Raw genomic sequence first — 14,984 nt, forward strand, 5'->3', positions numbered from 1 at the left:
GACGTGGCGCGGAAGCCCTTAAAACGCGCGCGTTGTCACCACTTCTTTATCAATCAAAAGCTTCGCAAACGCTAAACTTCCACTTGCTTCTATCCTCACTTCTTTGCCTACTCCGCACCCGTTCGTCTTTCGGCGACCAGTCAATCTTTGAAGGCAAGTTGCGCGCGACGTCTATAGCCATCGCCCGCGCCCGTAACCTGTCTATTGTATACCCCTGAGCGTTGAGAGGCTGGCGCCCTGGGTTCCGAGGCCCCCGCGACGCAGCCGACTTACGGACGATTTCGCGCCGCGTTGACGCGGACCAGTCTGATCTAGCTTCGCCCTTGTTCGCTGTGTCACTCCACAGATGGCGTCTTCCACTATTGTGATGGGCGTTGCTGCCCTGGCCTTCTGCACCTGGTGAGGAGTCGATGCGGCAAGCCTGCTTGAGTTGTCGGCCGCGTTCCTCCAGCTATTATCCCCTGCACCTTCATATCAGCAGCCTTGCCCTCTCGTTGGACGTCCTCTTTGCTTACCAGTCTTTCTCAGCCGAAAGCGCGCGCCGACAGCTGGCTGACTTGGCACCCTTTTCTCCGCCTCCCTGCCTTTGCGGTCACAGGGCCGTCTCGCTGGCCGGCCTCGCTTCCGTCCAGGAGCAGTGCACCCCTGACTGGAGCGACATGATTGGTGTGCGCGTGAACGGCTTCTCCACGTGAGTTATCTCCTGCCTAGACCTGACAAGCCATCAGCTGTGAACTTGGCCTTGTGTTTTTCGCCTGTTTGCGCTGGCCCTGTATAGTTGCCGTTCACCAGTACCCTCTTCCCTCCACTCACCATCGCTCCCTCTGCTGCATGTGTACTCCTTACAGTGGCCTGGCCTGCTACACCTTCTTCCGCTACTATTGGTTCATCGTGAGCCTTGAGTTCGCCCTGATTGTCGGCGTTGCCGGCGTCCTGGCCACCGGCGCCTACGCCAAGTTCCGCAACTCCTTCCTGGGCCTGATCTGCGTGGTAAGTCCTGGCAGATCCTGAGCTACTCCTGATAACTAATACAGCGCACAATCATCGAGATTCCCAGTACAATTCCAACCCAAATTCCTGACCGCTTTTGCGTCCTCCTTTCCCCCTTTCCTCCCTCCAGGCCACCCTGCTGTACATCCAGATGTCCGACGCCACCCTGACCCTGGACTCCCTGACCGCTGAGTCCGGTGGCCAGCTCAAGAACCGCGTGCGCACCTGGATCGCCGGCTCCATCATGACCGCCGCCGTCAACTGCTTCCTGATCATCGCCCTGGGCATGACCGAGGCCCAGGTGGAGGCTATCTCCGGCGAGAAGGCCACCGCTGTTTAATGCGCCTGGTGCGTAGTGTTACGCGAGTGTGAGCAGCTGACCTGATGAGCGTGACCCACTTTGCCGCTGCCATTGTGCGGTGGCCTGACCTGACTGAGTGACATCTAAATTTGGGCTGTTTCTTATTGCGCATCCGCGAATGACCTCTCGGACCAACTGACGGAAAATAACGAGCGTGGTGGACATCCTCCTGCGACACGAGCGTTGCGTGGCCACTTAACGTAGCGTGCGTGTCGAAGACGTTTATACCCGGGGCTGATGGAGGTCATGCGGTGGCCCCAGGGCGGGAAGTACATACGTGCTAGATTGCTATGTGCTAGCAATTCATGCTGAATAAATGAGGGATTGAGGCGGTGGGCTGGCTAGTGGCCACACTACAGGAGTGTGCGCGCACGAGACGCGGCAAGCGGCAAGGCTATATCTTGTAAGCATTTTGTCGAGCGGTGGCCAGTACCGTACTCTCGTCCCACATCAGGCTCAGCGCAGCAGCAAACGTGCTTCCAGGATTTCAGCTGGGCATTGCCACAGTACCACAGGTTGCGTGCCACGGATTGGGACATGCCTGGCTCCGTTCCAGGTGGGTGCATTTTGTGGGTTTCGCGTTGTCGCGGCGAATGGCAGCAGCCTAGTTGCGAGCTGGAACGCGTCCGCCCCTGCAAGCGGCAGCAGTCTCCACGACACTCGGACTCCGTTTGGCGTGCCGAATGCGGAGCAGCGTGGAGCGCGCACCGGTGTCTCGTCTCGAAGGTAACAAGTAACCGCATTGCCGCTGACACTAACTTCTTTCGTGATGTTTATTGCTAGCCTGGAGCTCGCGACGGCGTCTTGCATTCGCATTCACTCGCAAGCACTTCGTTATGCAAGCCGAGAACAACTGCCACTCTGGAGAATGTAGTAGTTCATGCGTGCGCCCACCAATCAAGGCACAAACGCACTACTACCCTAGAAGACAGCAGACGGCAATAACCAGGCCCTGGCCTTCGGTCACCAACCTTGACTGCCCGCCTGACTCGCCATCCTCAAGCAACCGCATTGCGTGCATGTGCGCGAAGACACACGACAGCTTTCAACCTTACACCGAGTGCGCACACCAACCCAACTCATGTCTACATACAAGCAGCGTCCAGGCTCGTCCTACGCCTCTGCAGCACGCCAAACGCTGGGCGCTTGCCCAATCGGCACCCGCACCGCCTCACCCTACCGCCTTGCTCACTTGCTGCCTAGCCATCCGGCGCGCTGAGCTCAGGCGCTCCCGCCAATGCCGCTGCCGGCCCCTGTCCCGCGCAGCTGCAGCAGCAGCGACAGTGCCGCCGACAGGTCTGCGGGGTTGAACACGCCGCCGGCGCCGTCGCCCCCGGCGCCGCCGTTGAGGAACGAGCCGCCCGCCACCTATGCGAGTTCGGGCGCATGCACACGGGAGGGAAGGCGCAGGATTGAGAACCGGCCTACACGCGGCGGGGCACCGGCGTGCACTGCGGTTGACACAAGCTGCGAGCGTTACGTGATGCGCACAGCTATACGCCCGCCTTTCCGCCCCATCCACCCAGTGCCCCATCCCCGCCCCGTCCACCCAGTGCCATCCACCCTTCCCCACTCCTTTCCGCGCTTGCAGCCCCGTCCGGCCGCTGCCGCCCTTCTCCCGGGTCCCGCCCTGCTCCTGCCCTCGGCTCTCGTTCTCACCCGGCCCGAGTACTCGTCCGCCCGGTGGCTGGACGGCCGCACGTGCGCCAGCGCCGCCTCCAGGTCAGAGCGCAGCAGCGGCCGCAGCGGCGCGTCCTCGCGGCCCCTGCAGGCGGGAGCGCAGGAGGCAGTCGCAGGAGTGACCAGGCGGCGGGTTGTGGCGGCGGTGGCGGTGGCGGTGGTGGTTGTGGTCGTGGTGGTGGTGGCGGTAATGGGGGAGGGGACACGGGTGCGCGGCAATGGGAAGCCGCGCCGTGGCGCCGCTGGGGGCGCCGGGTGGCACGGCGCGGGGGAGGGGGGCACATGCTGCCCGACCCAGATCAAGCCCCGTCGCGTGTGCCGCGTACACCCCAAATGTTTGCCCGCCCCCTGGCTATGTGGGCTTGCTGCTGCCGCTGCGACGTTTTCGCTGGGCTCGGACAGTCGGACACCCCCCTCCCCATCCCTCCCCTGATCCCCTCCCTCCGCTCACCCCTGCTGCAGCGTGTGCAGGTGCTCCGCCAGCACCGCCTGTGCGGCCTGGCTGCACAGCTCCAGCAGGTCGCTGCCGCTGAAGCCCTGGGTGGCGGAGATGATGCCGTCCAGCGCAGAGGCGGCCCTGGCCGCAGCCGACTTGGCAGCCGCCGCCGCCGGAGGCGGCGGAGTCAGGGCCGGCTTGGCGCCGGCCTTGGAGGCGGGCGCGTGCGGGATGCTGCGAGCCTTGGAGGAGCCCGAGGTGGAAGAGGTGGTGGAGGTGCTGGCGCCGAGGCCGTTGCCCAGGCCCGCCACGCCGCGCTGGTGCTGGTGCTGCTGCTCCTCGTCGCCGTTGGCGTTGCCGCTGGTGCTGGCGGCGCCGCTGGCGGGCTCCTCCGCCGCCTCCGCCTCCGCCTCTGCCGGCAGCAGCAGCTCGGGCGCCACGGAGCCGGGCACCTCGGTGTTGTGTTTGCGCAGGTAGCTGGTCAGGATGGAGCGGCGCTGCGCGGGGCCGGGCAGCCCCACCTGGAGGGAGGCGCGGGGAGCGGCAGGGACAGGGAGGAAGGCTTGAGTACCGCGTGAAGCGCCGCACGTGACCAATACCGCGCGCTCCCGCTCGTCCTCCTCCCCCTTGTCTTTTTTCCAACCATCCGCCAACCGCCAGATGCTGGTGGTGTTGAAGGCTGTCACTCGCACCGGTCCGCGTGCAGGTCCTGAACACCTCTTTCACAACAGCCCCCCCCCCTGCTCCCTGCCCGCCCGCTCCCCACCACTCCAAGTCTGCAACCCTCCTGCTCCCCGCCCGCCTGCTCCCCACCGCTCCAACCCGCCTGCTCCCCGCCCCCCCACGCCGCCTACCTCGTACATGAGGGTGAAGCGGCGCAGCACCGCCTCGTCCACCATCCAGGGCCGGTTGGTGGCGCCCATGACCACCACCCGCTGTCCGCGGCTGCTCTCCATGCCGTCCCACAGCTGCATGAACTCCGTCTTCACCTGCACGTGCAGCGCGACACGGGTAAGGCGACACGCGTACGGCACAGCAGTCGCAAAAGTCATTTTGTTGTCTCCTTGTTGCATGAGCGGTTGGTGGGGCTTCGAACACTTGCGCGGTTGGCGTTGGGGAGCTCAGTGTGCGGCGTGTGAGCTGGGAACGCGGCGGTGGCCGACGCCGGGTTGCGGTTCAAGGGGTCCGGGTAGGCGGGTAGGCGTAAGCGCATGTATACACACACACACAGGCAGACACCGCGGAGCTCGGTAACCGGCGTAGGTATTTGTCCGGAACTGCGCACGCGTGTTTGGTGGCTATGTTCCGTTTGTTTTGTGTTTAACACAGGCAGACCCCGCCGACCTTCGCCTGGGCCCTCTCACCCCTCCGCCCCACCTGCAGCGTGGCCTCGTGCTCGCTGCTCTGGCCCCGCTTGCCCAGCATTGCGTCCACCTCGTCTGCATGCGGGCACCCCCAGCGACAGCGGGCGGCAGCAAGATCAGGGGCGAGGAGAGTAGCGGGCAGGAGGCGCAACAAGAGGGGCAGGTGGATTCCGGAAGCCAAACTCCGCCTTGCCCTTGAGCTTTCTCTTCTCTCCTCTCCTCCCCTCTCCCTCTCCTCCCCTTTCCATTTCGCTTGGGACACCCCAACGTGAACCCCGCGCACCCCAACCCGCCCGCCCCAACCACACAAAAGGCACGCATCCTCCCCTCTCCCTCCCTCACCAATGAATATGATGCACGGCTCCATCTTGGCCGCCAGGCTGAACACGGCGCGCACCAGGCGGTTGGCGTCGCCCAGCCACTTGCTCATGATGCTGCTGGCGGTGATGTTCAGGAAGAAGCAGTGCTGGCAGGGGGGATTACATTCATGATTAGTTAAGGAAGTGGTAGACGGTAGACGGGGAGGGCGGGTGGGCGGGTGAGTTTCAGGAATAAGTGGTCAGAGGAAGAAGGGCCGTGCTGAAACGGCGCAGCGTCGCGTGAATGGGGGGCGGGGGCGTTGTAGATACCAGCCCAAACTAAACCAAATCCAATGCAATAGAGCGAGGAGGAGAGCGTGGCCGATGCTTGACAACGGAGTGGCACGCGACAATAGTCCCCATTCCCGAAATGAACCGAGTTCCCAGGGAGTGGGAGATGGGGAGATGGTGGCTGGAAAAGAGGACACGTGGGAGTTGGGCAAGCAGGCAGGGCGTACTGCGGCGTGGGGTTGGGGTGCTTCCGGTGGACGTGCAGTTTACACGGTTGGCCGTCGTGAGGTCGTCGTGTGGGTGTCCGCCTACGCTTCAGCTGCGCCGCACAGCCCGTCGCAAACTCGCCACCCCACACCCCTTGCACGCAGCGGCGCATGTGCGGCGCCCCTTCCAGCACCCCACGCGGCCACGTGCGCTCACCGACTGCTTCGCCAGCGCCTGCGGGCAGGAAGGCAGGCAAGCGTGTACGACCGTTCAGCGGCAGGGCCTCAGGAGGGCAGTAAGGGCCCCAGTGTACGGGCCGCACGGCGCGCTGCCACCCTGCCCGTCCCTTCAAGGCGACACCAGCGCCCAATGCAAACCGCCCCGCCCCGCCCCGCCCCGCCCGCCGCCCGCCGCCCTAGCACACGCTCACCTTGGCCAGCATCGTCTTGCCTGTGCCCGGCGGCCCGTACCTGCGGTGTGGAGGAGCAAGGGCCGGCGCGAGACTTGGTTCAGCTGTCTGGAGAAATGGGCAAACGTATACCTAACCCTCGAGTCTCGCAGGTCGACCACTCACAGCGGCGCCCCACCCCCCGCACAATATTCCTGGAGAAAAGACTCAAAGGCGTCCAGACAACGGCAAATACCAAACGTCCTTCGCGCCAAGCGGTCTAGCTTCTGGCACAGAGTCTCGGTTGACTACTTCGGGTTGACTACCCTCGCCCCCATCCGCAGCATGTGCTCGAGGCAGCAATTCCGCCCAGCCACCCGCCTCCGCCACCCACCCGCCTGGCCACCCGCCACCCGGCCACCCGGCCGCCCACTCACAGCAGCACACCCTTGGCCTGCTTCCACAGCGTAGTGCGGTAGAGCTCGGGCCGCAGCAGCGGGTACAGCACCTTGGTCTCCTGGCGGAGGTGGCGGTGATGCATCAGCGCGAGAGAGGTAAGGGTTTTACACAGCTCAAGGGAGGCAAAAAGCTCACAAAGCTACGCGTGATAAAAGAAGAAAAACGAAGCCCGCCCAGGCGGGCGCCTCGACCGTTCGACCAGAGCCCAGCTACGCAGGCCGCACACCGCATACTGAGAAGCTCACACGCCCACGCGCCCATGCACGCGTACGCCGCCGACACATACCGCACACAACACACACACACACACACACACACACACACACACACACACACACACACACACACACACACACACACACACACACACACACACACACACACACACACACACACACACACAGCGAGCAGGCGGAGGCGATGGCGCGCGGCGACTTCTCTGCTCTGGGCCTGGGAGAGGGCTCGATGGGCATGTATGAACGTCGGTGGCGGGCTAGCAACGCGGGTCGCGTTTGGAATGTGGAGGTAGTGGTGACCAGGGATCAGGGCTGCGGCGCAGATTAAACACACCGCAGGCGTGACGGTGGCCCCCTTCCTGACGCCGGAGGGGCGGGCAGCTAGGCGCGCGCGGCAAGCCCAGTTCAACAGCCAAGTGGAACGGGGTCTGCAGCCGTACTGGCGGGGCACGGACATCGTGACTGAGGAGGGGGACCTGCGCTGCGTACACCCCGTGCAGTAATGCACATGGCGGATAACTGAGAGGGGCGCGCACTGTGTGTGTTTTTAAGTCTAGCGGAAGTTAGGGCTTGTTGTGAATGCAGGGCTAGGACACAGACGGTTTTGGTTATTGAATCCTCTCTTTCACTTTGTGGCTGCCCTTAGGCATATTCTGCCCTGTGGGGAAGGGAAGGTAGCTAGTGCCGGCGGGGTGCTGTTTTGCGGTTGCTGCGGCCACGTGCCGGACTTGGACGGTACATGACTTTTTGCTAGGCGAACAAACAATGCATAGTGGCCAGCTGCCGGCTCGCAGCAGTGTTGATATAGACGGAGGTGCGGCTTCTAGGGCCAAACCGACGTCTCACAATATAGACGGAGGTGCGGCTCTCAGAGCCAAATCAGTGTCTAACCACAATAGATGGAGTTGCAGCTCCTGTGGCCAAACTGACGTCTAACGCTACGCGTAGGCTTGGGAGACATGTACTGCCAGACCAATGCGCGACAAACAAGGTGCTAATGCGCCCCTGGCACTAGCAACTACGGGTTGTCCGGATACACGATCACATGATCTGATAAACAACTGTAAACCGTTGTTACACACACACACACACACACACACACACACACACACACACACACACACACACACACACACACACACAAGCACACACCCACACCCACACCCACCCACCCACCCACCCACCCACCCACCAACCCACCCACACCCACCCCCCCACACACACATGGCACACACGCAACCACGCTCTCACCAGGTCCGCCACGATGTCCTCCAGCCCTGACACGTCGCCCATCTCCACCTCAATGTGGTCGGGGTTCATCACCTGTGTGAGGCGGGTTACGGCAGGGCGGCCGGGGCGGGGTTGCAAGGATGTTTGGCGGTGTGTGTGTGTGTGTGTGTGTGTGTGTGTGTGTGTGTGTGTGTGTGTGTGTGTGTGTGTGTGTGTGTGTGTGTGTGTGGGCGCGAACAGCGGCGCATGCGGTGCCACCAGAATCAGCCGACAATCATGATGCAGGCACGTGGTACAAGCCGGTGAGTGAGCACGACGCGCATGCCGCCGGCTGCCCGGGGTAAACGAGCACGGTACTTCGCGCGTGCGCACGCTCATGAGCGTGCGCTGTACCACACCACGGAAACACGTCCTCCAACACGCCGCCTCCGCCTGCCCTCCAGGATCTGAGGCGTCGAGCTGCGTCCCATCATGCCCACTTCTTCATGTCCTCCACCGCAGTCCTCTGTGCCTCTCGGTCGCTGTACACTCCCGCTTGCCGCGCCCCCATCCCTGTACACTCACTCCACGGCTGGCTTCCTCCGTAGCTGACCAAGCCGCCTACCCAATCTGTCCACACAACCCACGCCGCCCCCCCAAACACCACACCCATACACATAGCTACCCACCCACCCACCCACCCACACCCACTCTGCTAGTTGAGCTCGGTTTGGTTTAGTTTGGACAACCTACCCACGCACCCATACACTTACCCACCCAGCCACCCACGCACACACAGACACACGCACAAACACACCTGTGCCGCCAGCAGCTGCTCAAACTCATTCAGCTCCAGGGTGCGACCCAAATGGCGCTTCAGAAAGGCAGCCCGCTTCTTGGCCTGTGTGTGTGCGTGTGTGAACACATCAGCAAAAGTGGCGGCGCAACAGCATGCAAACATGTGGGCGAGAGGGAGAGAAGATGCTGTATGCAGAGGTCCTGCAGGGGTTCCCGAGCGTAGGTGGTACCGCACGCTTCGTGCCCAGTGCCTCAGAGCCTCACTGCTCAACGACGTGGATGTGGGCGTGTGCCTGAGCACACGGGCACCGCGTCTGCCACACCCCGCACCCCTCATTCTCACACACGTGGATGCGCAGCCCCTGATCTCTTGCCCTGAGTTCCCCCTTATCTGTGTCTACTACTGGTCAGATGATTCTCTCCCTGCGCGCGCCCAGCAGCCCTGCAGGGGAGGCGCACCTGCTCGCGCTGCTCCCTGTAGGGGTCCAGGTACTGGAGACATATCTTCAGGCCCCAGATCATTGCGCCCAGCGCCACAGCCTGTGTCGCCACCTGCATCGGTACAATAGATTAACTGCAGGTTCCTTAGCGCAACTGCGATGCTGGACAAGCTTCACCTCGAGCCACAGCCGGCCCGAGCGCCGGTGCCCGACTTCCATTTTCCCTGCTTTGGGCGGCACGGTTGCTAGTTTTGATTGATTCGTGATGTTGAAGTTGTGACGTGGAGAAGTTTGATTGAACCTAGAGAAACGACTTGACAAGCTTTCAATCAGTGCTCGTGCAAAGTACAGATAGCGATGCACATCGAGACAAGTAGTAATGCCAGTGTAAGCGTTCCACGACTGCATGACTTTCCAGCAATCTGGCTCTACGCGCCGATCGCGGCACGCCACACCACCGTGCCCACCGTGGGTGCCCCAGCGCTGGGCCCATGGCTTCGCGTGCCCTGCCTATGCCCAGGAACAGGTTCAGTGAGCTCTAACGAGGAGCTTGCGGCGCATTGGGGTGGAGCCTGGCAGCGGACACTGAGCGGACCTGGCGCGGGCAGTGAGGGACGCCGACACGGTAAAACGCCCGCAGTGATCCGCCTGCGTTGATGGCCAATGGCAATGTTGAGGGCTCGGCGGCCACCGCGGCACCAACTGCCAGCGGCAAGGCACCGCGTGCAGCAGAAGTGTGTTATTGGGGTTGGGACTTGGGCACCCCTGGACTTTGAGCGTGTCGGGACTCAGGTTGGCAGGGGTTGGTGGTCACTCACGTCCCCTGTGGTCCCCTCCACAACACGATCCCTGGGTTGCTGACTCAGCGCAATGCTACGGCGCATGCGCCAAGTCGGCAAGTCAGCCCCTGTGTAGCATTGCCCCTGGACGCCCCTGGCTCCCTCCCCTGCCTGGCTCGTTGCAAGGCCTGGCAGCAGGACCCAGCAGGAGACTCCCGGTGTGACGTTGCGGGGGACTCCCCTGCCCTGCAAGTGCGATAGCGGCCGCACTGGCCTGATTGAAGTGCGAAGGTGGTGGCGGGCACGTGCTGTTGGTGTGCCAGCTGCGCCGAGGCCGAGGCGAGGGGATTGAGGGGATTGCGGCCGCTTCCAGGGGCGCCCGTAATCGTGCCCCAGAGCAGGCAGCGTGGCAGGCTGATTAGGCTGAGTGTGATACAACAGTGCCGCGTTCACCACTGCAGGGACGCATTCATACCTGTCCTGTGTGTCACAATTGTAATGCGGTGACACGAAGGATGCCGCGCTGGTGCGGACCTTGCTGTCAGCGGATCTTACTGTAAGGGCAGTCGAGCCAGCCGGCTGTTGCGTCAATGATAAAGCAGGAAGCTTCACATTCAAGTGTGGCCGTAGACGAAACCAAGACGAAACGGAACTGGGAACTTCTCGATCGCGTCGGTCAAGTTTGCGGTCTCGATCGCCAACTTCCGACTGTTCTGACCCAGTGCGGCATAGCAATACTGCGCTACTTGTTGCATAGCTTCCTGCATCTTACAACAGTGTTGGAAACGCGACACTATTCGCGACGTTGCCTTTTTCGGCCGCCATCTTGGCGCTGTGACTTGGCGATTACCCTCACGAAATACAGTGCAGAACCTAAATGCATAGCTCCGGCGACGAAATGGATCTGCCCTGCTCACCCGCGGAGAATCGCTTGCCGCTCGCTAGTCCGCAGCGACTCCAGCCGCGACAAGCGCCTCCAGCTTTGCAGTGCTCGTTTATGGCTAGGTTGTTGGGCGACAACTCACAAGCCGGCTCTGCGCTGTCAAACGTCTGCATACCAGAGCCTGCGCCTCCAGCGAGGCAGCTCTTCGGCAAACCGTCGCGAGATGAAATCGAGAGCTACTTTGCACAGGTAATGCCAAGTTGCCGATATGCTTTGTGGGCTCAGCATAATTTCGCGCCAAAAATATTGGCCACTGCCACGAGTCGCCACAACGCAGCGGAAGTCGCTCGCAACAAGTAATTCATGCATATCTTGGGGTCACTTACCCATAATTGCAGGCGCTTGGATCTGCCGCGCAGCTTTCGACGCGGTCGTAGCGACCATGAAGTAACCGTCGACCGCGCTTACGCGATCAACAAGTTGGCGCCAGCGTTGCGGGTTCCTGCGCTGAGGGTGGATTTCAAGGAGACGCCGCAATCGGCGTATGGCGAGCCTACGGCATAGCGCTGCTTTTGTCACCCGCTGCTCAGATGAAGGCACGCGCGTGTCGGGGTCTGGCGGACGGCTCCGCCCCTTTGCACACGGCGCCTCGATCGGAGTTCGCGTAATCGCCTCTCAGTTCTGAGCGAGTAAGGAGGCTGGGGTCTTGCATGCCTATGGGTGTGCACGGCTAGACATGGCCTTGTGCAGTTGAATAGATGCATTGTTTTGGCACACCAGCACAAGCTGTTCTTGATACACCTGCCACCGCTGTGAAACCTGGTGCCAAGGATACATGCAAGTTTCTGGTGTAATCTGGCTCTTGAAGTTCCGTTTACGACGGCGAAAACATACACTGGCACAATGCACCGAGGGCTTCATGGCCACTGAGTTGGATGGGGTTGGGTTGATCGCAATAGCTAGGTGTTGGCAGTCATGGCAACAGGTGGCACTGTGCGCTTGGGCGCGCCGCCTGCAGGTTGCAGGGGCTGGGCGCACTGGGCGATCCCTTTATTCGCTTCATTTTTATAGAGTCATCTGGAAAACATTACGGCGGGCCGTGCCTGTACGAACGACCCCGGCTGTGTCCGGGAGATGAGGTAGACGCTTGCGGCCTCAGACTAGATACGTGGCTCAGCCCACTTTACCCATGCAAGAGAAGATCTCTTGTCTAGACTCATGAGGTCTTACTGCTTCATTGATCCTGACGGAGACGCACCCCCCCCCCGCCCGCTGTACCTCTGGACGTCGGCACTTCACTTCATATTTGATACACACCATCCCATGGATGGCTACCCCCCCAGGATTCATGGGGTGATTGTTGTGATTCATGTCTGACGCAAGGGGCTGGGGCATGTCAGGAGTTCATCGGGGGCCTTTTGCACCATTTTGTTGCGCACCGAGCATCTACGCAGTGAACACAGCTCAATAACAAGCTGTGTACTATCGCAATTATTGGAGAGCTGCATGAGCTTGATCACAACGGACTCAACCTGATGAGCTGTTGAAGGGAGATGGAAAGGCGTGCACCCAGCAATGCGTTGGGGCATGCGTTAAGATTGTTGAGTGTTTGTTTATGTGACCATGCCATGTGGTGCCGAGCAGCCTTGGAAGGTGCGGCATATAGGAGAAAGGCTTGTGGTACGTACAGCCGTCACGACCATGGTGTTGCAGTTTGTCACTAGTGATGGTTTTGCGACGACGGGCTCAGTTCTAACAGTGGGACACAAACTACCGGTTGTCTGGACAAGGAGAGTGCCGACTCTGGTCACCCGTGGTTTAGCGGTGCTACGATGCCTCCATGCATGCATTCCTCACCGGCAGCCTTGCGATTGGTACCTTGTGTCTGATGCGATACAGTGCCTTCTACTTTCCCTCCCGCTGGAGGGTGGTCCGCACTGCCTGCAATTGAATGGCGCCTCTCCCTCGTTGACGTGTCTGGTAAATATCTAGTTTGGGTTGTGGAACTGATTTATGGCGATGGCATACTAACGGCATGGGTTTCAGCAGGCTTCCGGGTCAGAAGCACATTCCATGCGCGCGACTGGACGGACAGCGGATATGGCAGGGCACTGTGCCAGGGTTTGCCATAGTATTTACTGTAGCGCGTAACATGTTATATGCGCGTCACCTTAGTACGTACGGTAGCGTTTGCTTTGCGTGCGTGGGCACCTTTCAACGTGTCTACTGCTTGAGGTGCTGTACGGGTAGGTGCTGTGCACCTCAAGGACGTATTGCGTATGGCGGAGGGGTCGAAGCAATTTGATTGGAGCATTTGACAGTTGCTCTTGGACTGCAATGCATGGCAAACGCATCGTGCAGCTGCGCTGAAAGAGATTGTGGGCTGCGTGGATGTAGATGTAAGGTTTTAGCTGCAATCACTGCTTGCCAGCTGCAGCTCGAAGAGGTTTGCACGACAGCCGTGACACACAGGTGGCTGGCACAGGCTACCATAATGCTCGCATGCAGCTAAGCAGCTTGCCGCAACCAGAAGTCAGCCATCACCACACTGATCCTTCGCACAACAGCAACCTCCACGCGCAGTCCGGTGCAAGACATCTATCTTGGCGCGCACGCGGATAGGCGCTGTCGGCCGTATTGGCGTATTCCACTGTTGCCACAGCAGCCAGGCACACCATGCCGGATGCCACCGCCTGTTATAGCCCTGGTGGCGCCTTTAATTTACCCATGACAACTGGATGGTACCGTGCGATGTCGTCCCTACGCGCACGCAGGCTCTTACTTGCAGCATCGCATGCAGAAGTCCTGCTATCACATAGTCCCAGATGTGATGACTGATTTGCCCATCCAGCCCCAGCAGGCATCCTAGTCCCACATGGGCACTCACTTCTCCTGTTCTCCACGCGCCCTCCGCGGCAAAAGTCGTATGCATCCCCACCCGAGCCCAAGGTATGTAGGCCGGATGAGGATCAATCAAGACCTCGTGGCGCGCGCCGGAGCGCGTCTTCCGCAGGCAGCCGTGCACCAGCATGAGAAGGATCGGTTGCTGGGGGACTGGTGGCGCGGTGGCAGCGCCGCCAGGCACACACACGCACCGTGGCCGACAGTCTGACACTCCGCCGCTCGCCTTGTTGCTGGCAGGCATGCCTAGCGGTTGCCGTTTGACTCTGTTCAGTGTCTCGCCGCTTCTCCGTACCTTCCGGGGGTAGGCCTGATGTGCGTGCTGAGGTTGGAGTTAACGGTTAGCTGCCTCTTGTGGCCTAGACGTTTCCCGGCACTCCTGTGCCTAGGCTTGTGACGTTGAGGCACAGCGGTGGGGCTTTGGCGGGTTGAGGCTTGGCTAGGACTCACTGTGCGCGGAGTCACACGGACTTTGCCCGCGGGAGGGTTTGCAGCAAAGTCGGGGTTGGTGGAGTCAAGTTGGGCCCTGATAGCATGTGATGGCTCGGCGTCTTCGGGTGCTGGGACTGTCCCCTCTGTAACATCCGCATTCTTGTGGCGTGTGTCGGCAGTAGGCCAGGAGTAGTGTCGTGTGCTCGCTGTCAAAGGGTTTGTGTACCGGCATCAGCTGTACACGCCTGGGAGCAACCTTGTACCAGAACCGTTATGGCGCATGTCAAGTAACAGCTGCATCCCAGCAGCGCGCACGTGCTAGCAGCACTGAGAGCTGAGAAGCTGCATCAGGACACGACTACTGCAGCTCCAGCGGCGGCGCACGCGCCACACCGTATCGTGAATCCTCCCTCCCTCCCTCCCTCCCTCCCTTTCCTTGCTTGGGAGCTTATGCACGCACTCGCTCCACCAGAAGCAGGCCAGAGCAGGCAAAGCAAGGAATGGTGGCGCCACGCAAGCAAAATAGAGGCAAGGCAGGCGGGCCCAGCCGGACACGGCCAAAGCCTTATGGTACGGCGGTGACGGTACGGCGGTTCACACAGTGCGGACGTGTGTTGAGGATTGCAGGATACCTGCTTGTGCGAAGGCCAGCCCGCAAAACTCCATGTGCGTGCTAGGGCACACCCTTGGAGCACATGTATGGGTAACGCGGCTGACGGCGTAGGAGGAGGCGCAGCAGCCAACGCCAAGGGCGATAAGAAGCAGGACGCAGAGAGCTCACATGAACCTGCGTGGCGAGGGCTGGCCGGGGAGAGGGAAGGGGCTGCAGCG

At 61.2% G+C, this 14,984-nt stretch overlaps 3 protein-coding genes across 5 annotated transcripts; 2 read left to right on the forward strand and 1 right to left on the reverse strand.

The window, feature by feature from the left end:
- The first annotated feature begins 63 nt into the window (after positions 1-63).
- Positions 64-2,114, forward strand: CHLRE_13g580000v5 (uncharacterized protein). Of its 2 annotated transcripts, none has more exons than XM_043069545.1 (5): positions 64-153; positions 347-399; positions 599-691; positions 849-990; positions 1,121-2,114. In XM_043069545.1, exons 2-5 carry the CDS (start codon positions 368-370, stop codon positions 1,328-1,330), a joined length of 477 nt encoding a protein of 158 aa, XP_042917520.1. In that variant the 5' UTR covers positions 64-153; positions 347-367; the 3' UTR covers positions 1,331-2,114. The 2 variants fall into 2 exon arrangements, with proteins under 2 accessions (XP_042917520.1, XP_042917519.1); XM_043069544.1 differs by having other exon boundaries at positions 1,121-1,771.
- On the reverse strand, positions 1,777-9,515 carry CHLRE_13g580050v5 (uncharacterized protein). 2 transcript variants are annotated; one of them, XM_043069546.1, is made up of 14 exons: positions 9,336-9,515; positions 9,178-9,270; positions 8,738-8,821; positions 7,963-8,034; positions 6,454-6,533; positions 6,059-6,098; positions 5,845-5,862; positions 5,174-5,297; positions 4,845-4,906; positions 4,322-4,456; positions 3,483-3,988; positions 3,011-3,116; positions 2,192-2,719; positions 1,777-1,892 (listed from the first exon to the last, which is right to left on the reverse strand). In XM_043069546.1, the coding sequence occupies exons 1-13, from the start codon at positions 9,375-9,377 to the stop codon at positions 2,573-2,575; spliced, it is 1,509 nt and encodes a 502-aa protein (XP_042917521.1). In that variant the 5' UTR covers positions 9,378-9,515; the 3' UTR covers positions 1,777-1,892; positions 2,192-2,572. The 2 variants fall into 2 exon arrangements, with proteins under 2 accessions (XP_042917521.1, XP_042917522.1); XM_043069547.1 differs by lacking the exon at positions 1,777-1,892 and having other exon boundaries at positions 2,117-2,719.
- A 1,057-nt stretch (positions 9,516-10,572) lies between these two features.
- CHLRE_13g580100v5 (uncharacterized protein) lies at positions 10,573-13,235 on the forward strand. Its single transcript, XM_043069548.1, has 2 exons — positions 10,573-11,069; positions 11,219-13,235. The coding sequence occupies exons 1-2, from the start codon at positions 11,044-11,046 to the stop codon at positions 11,382-11,384; spliced, it is 192 nt and encodes a 63-aa protein (XP_042917523.1). The 5' UTR covers positions 10,573-11,043; the 3' UTR covers positions 11,385-13,235.
- Positions 13,236-14,984: the final 1,749 nt, after the last annotated feature.

This window comes from Chlamydomonas reinhardtii, chromosome 13, assembly GCF_000002595.2.
Source record: "Chlamydomonas reinhardtii strain CC-503 cw92 mt+ chromosome 13, whole genome shotgun sequence".
NCBI lineage: Eukaryota > Viridiplantae > Chlorophyta > Chlorophyceae > Chlamydomonadales > Chlamydomonadaceae > Chlamydomonas > Chlamydomonas reinhardtii.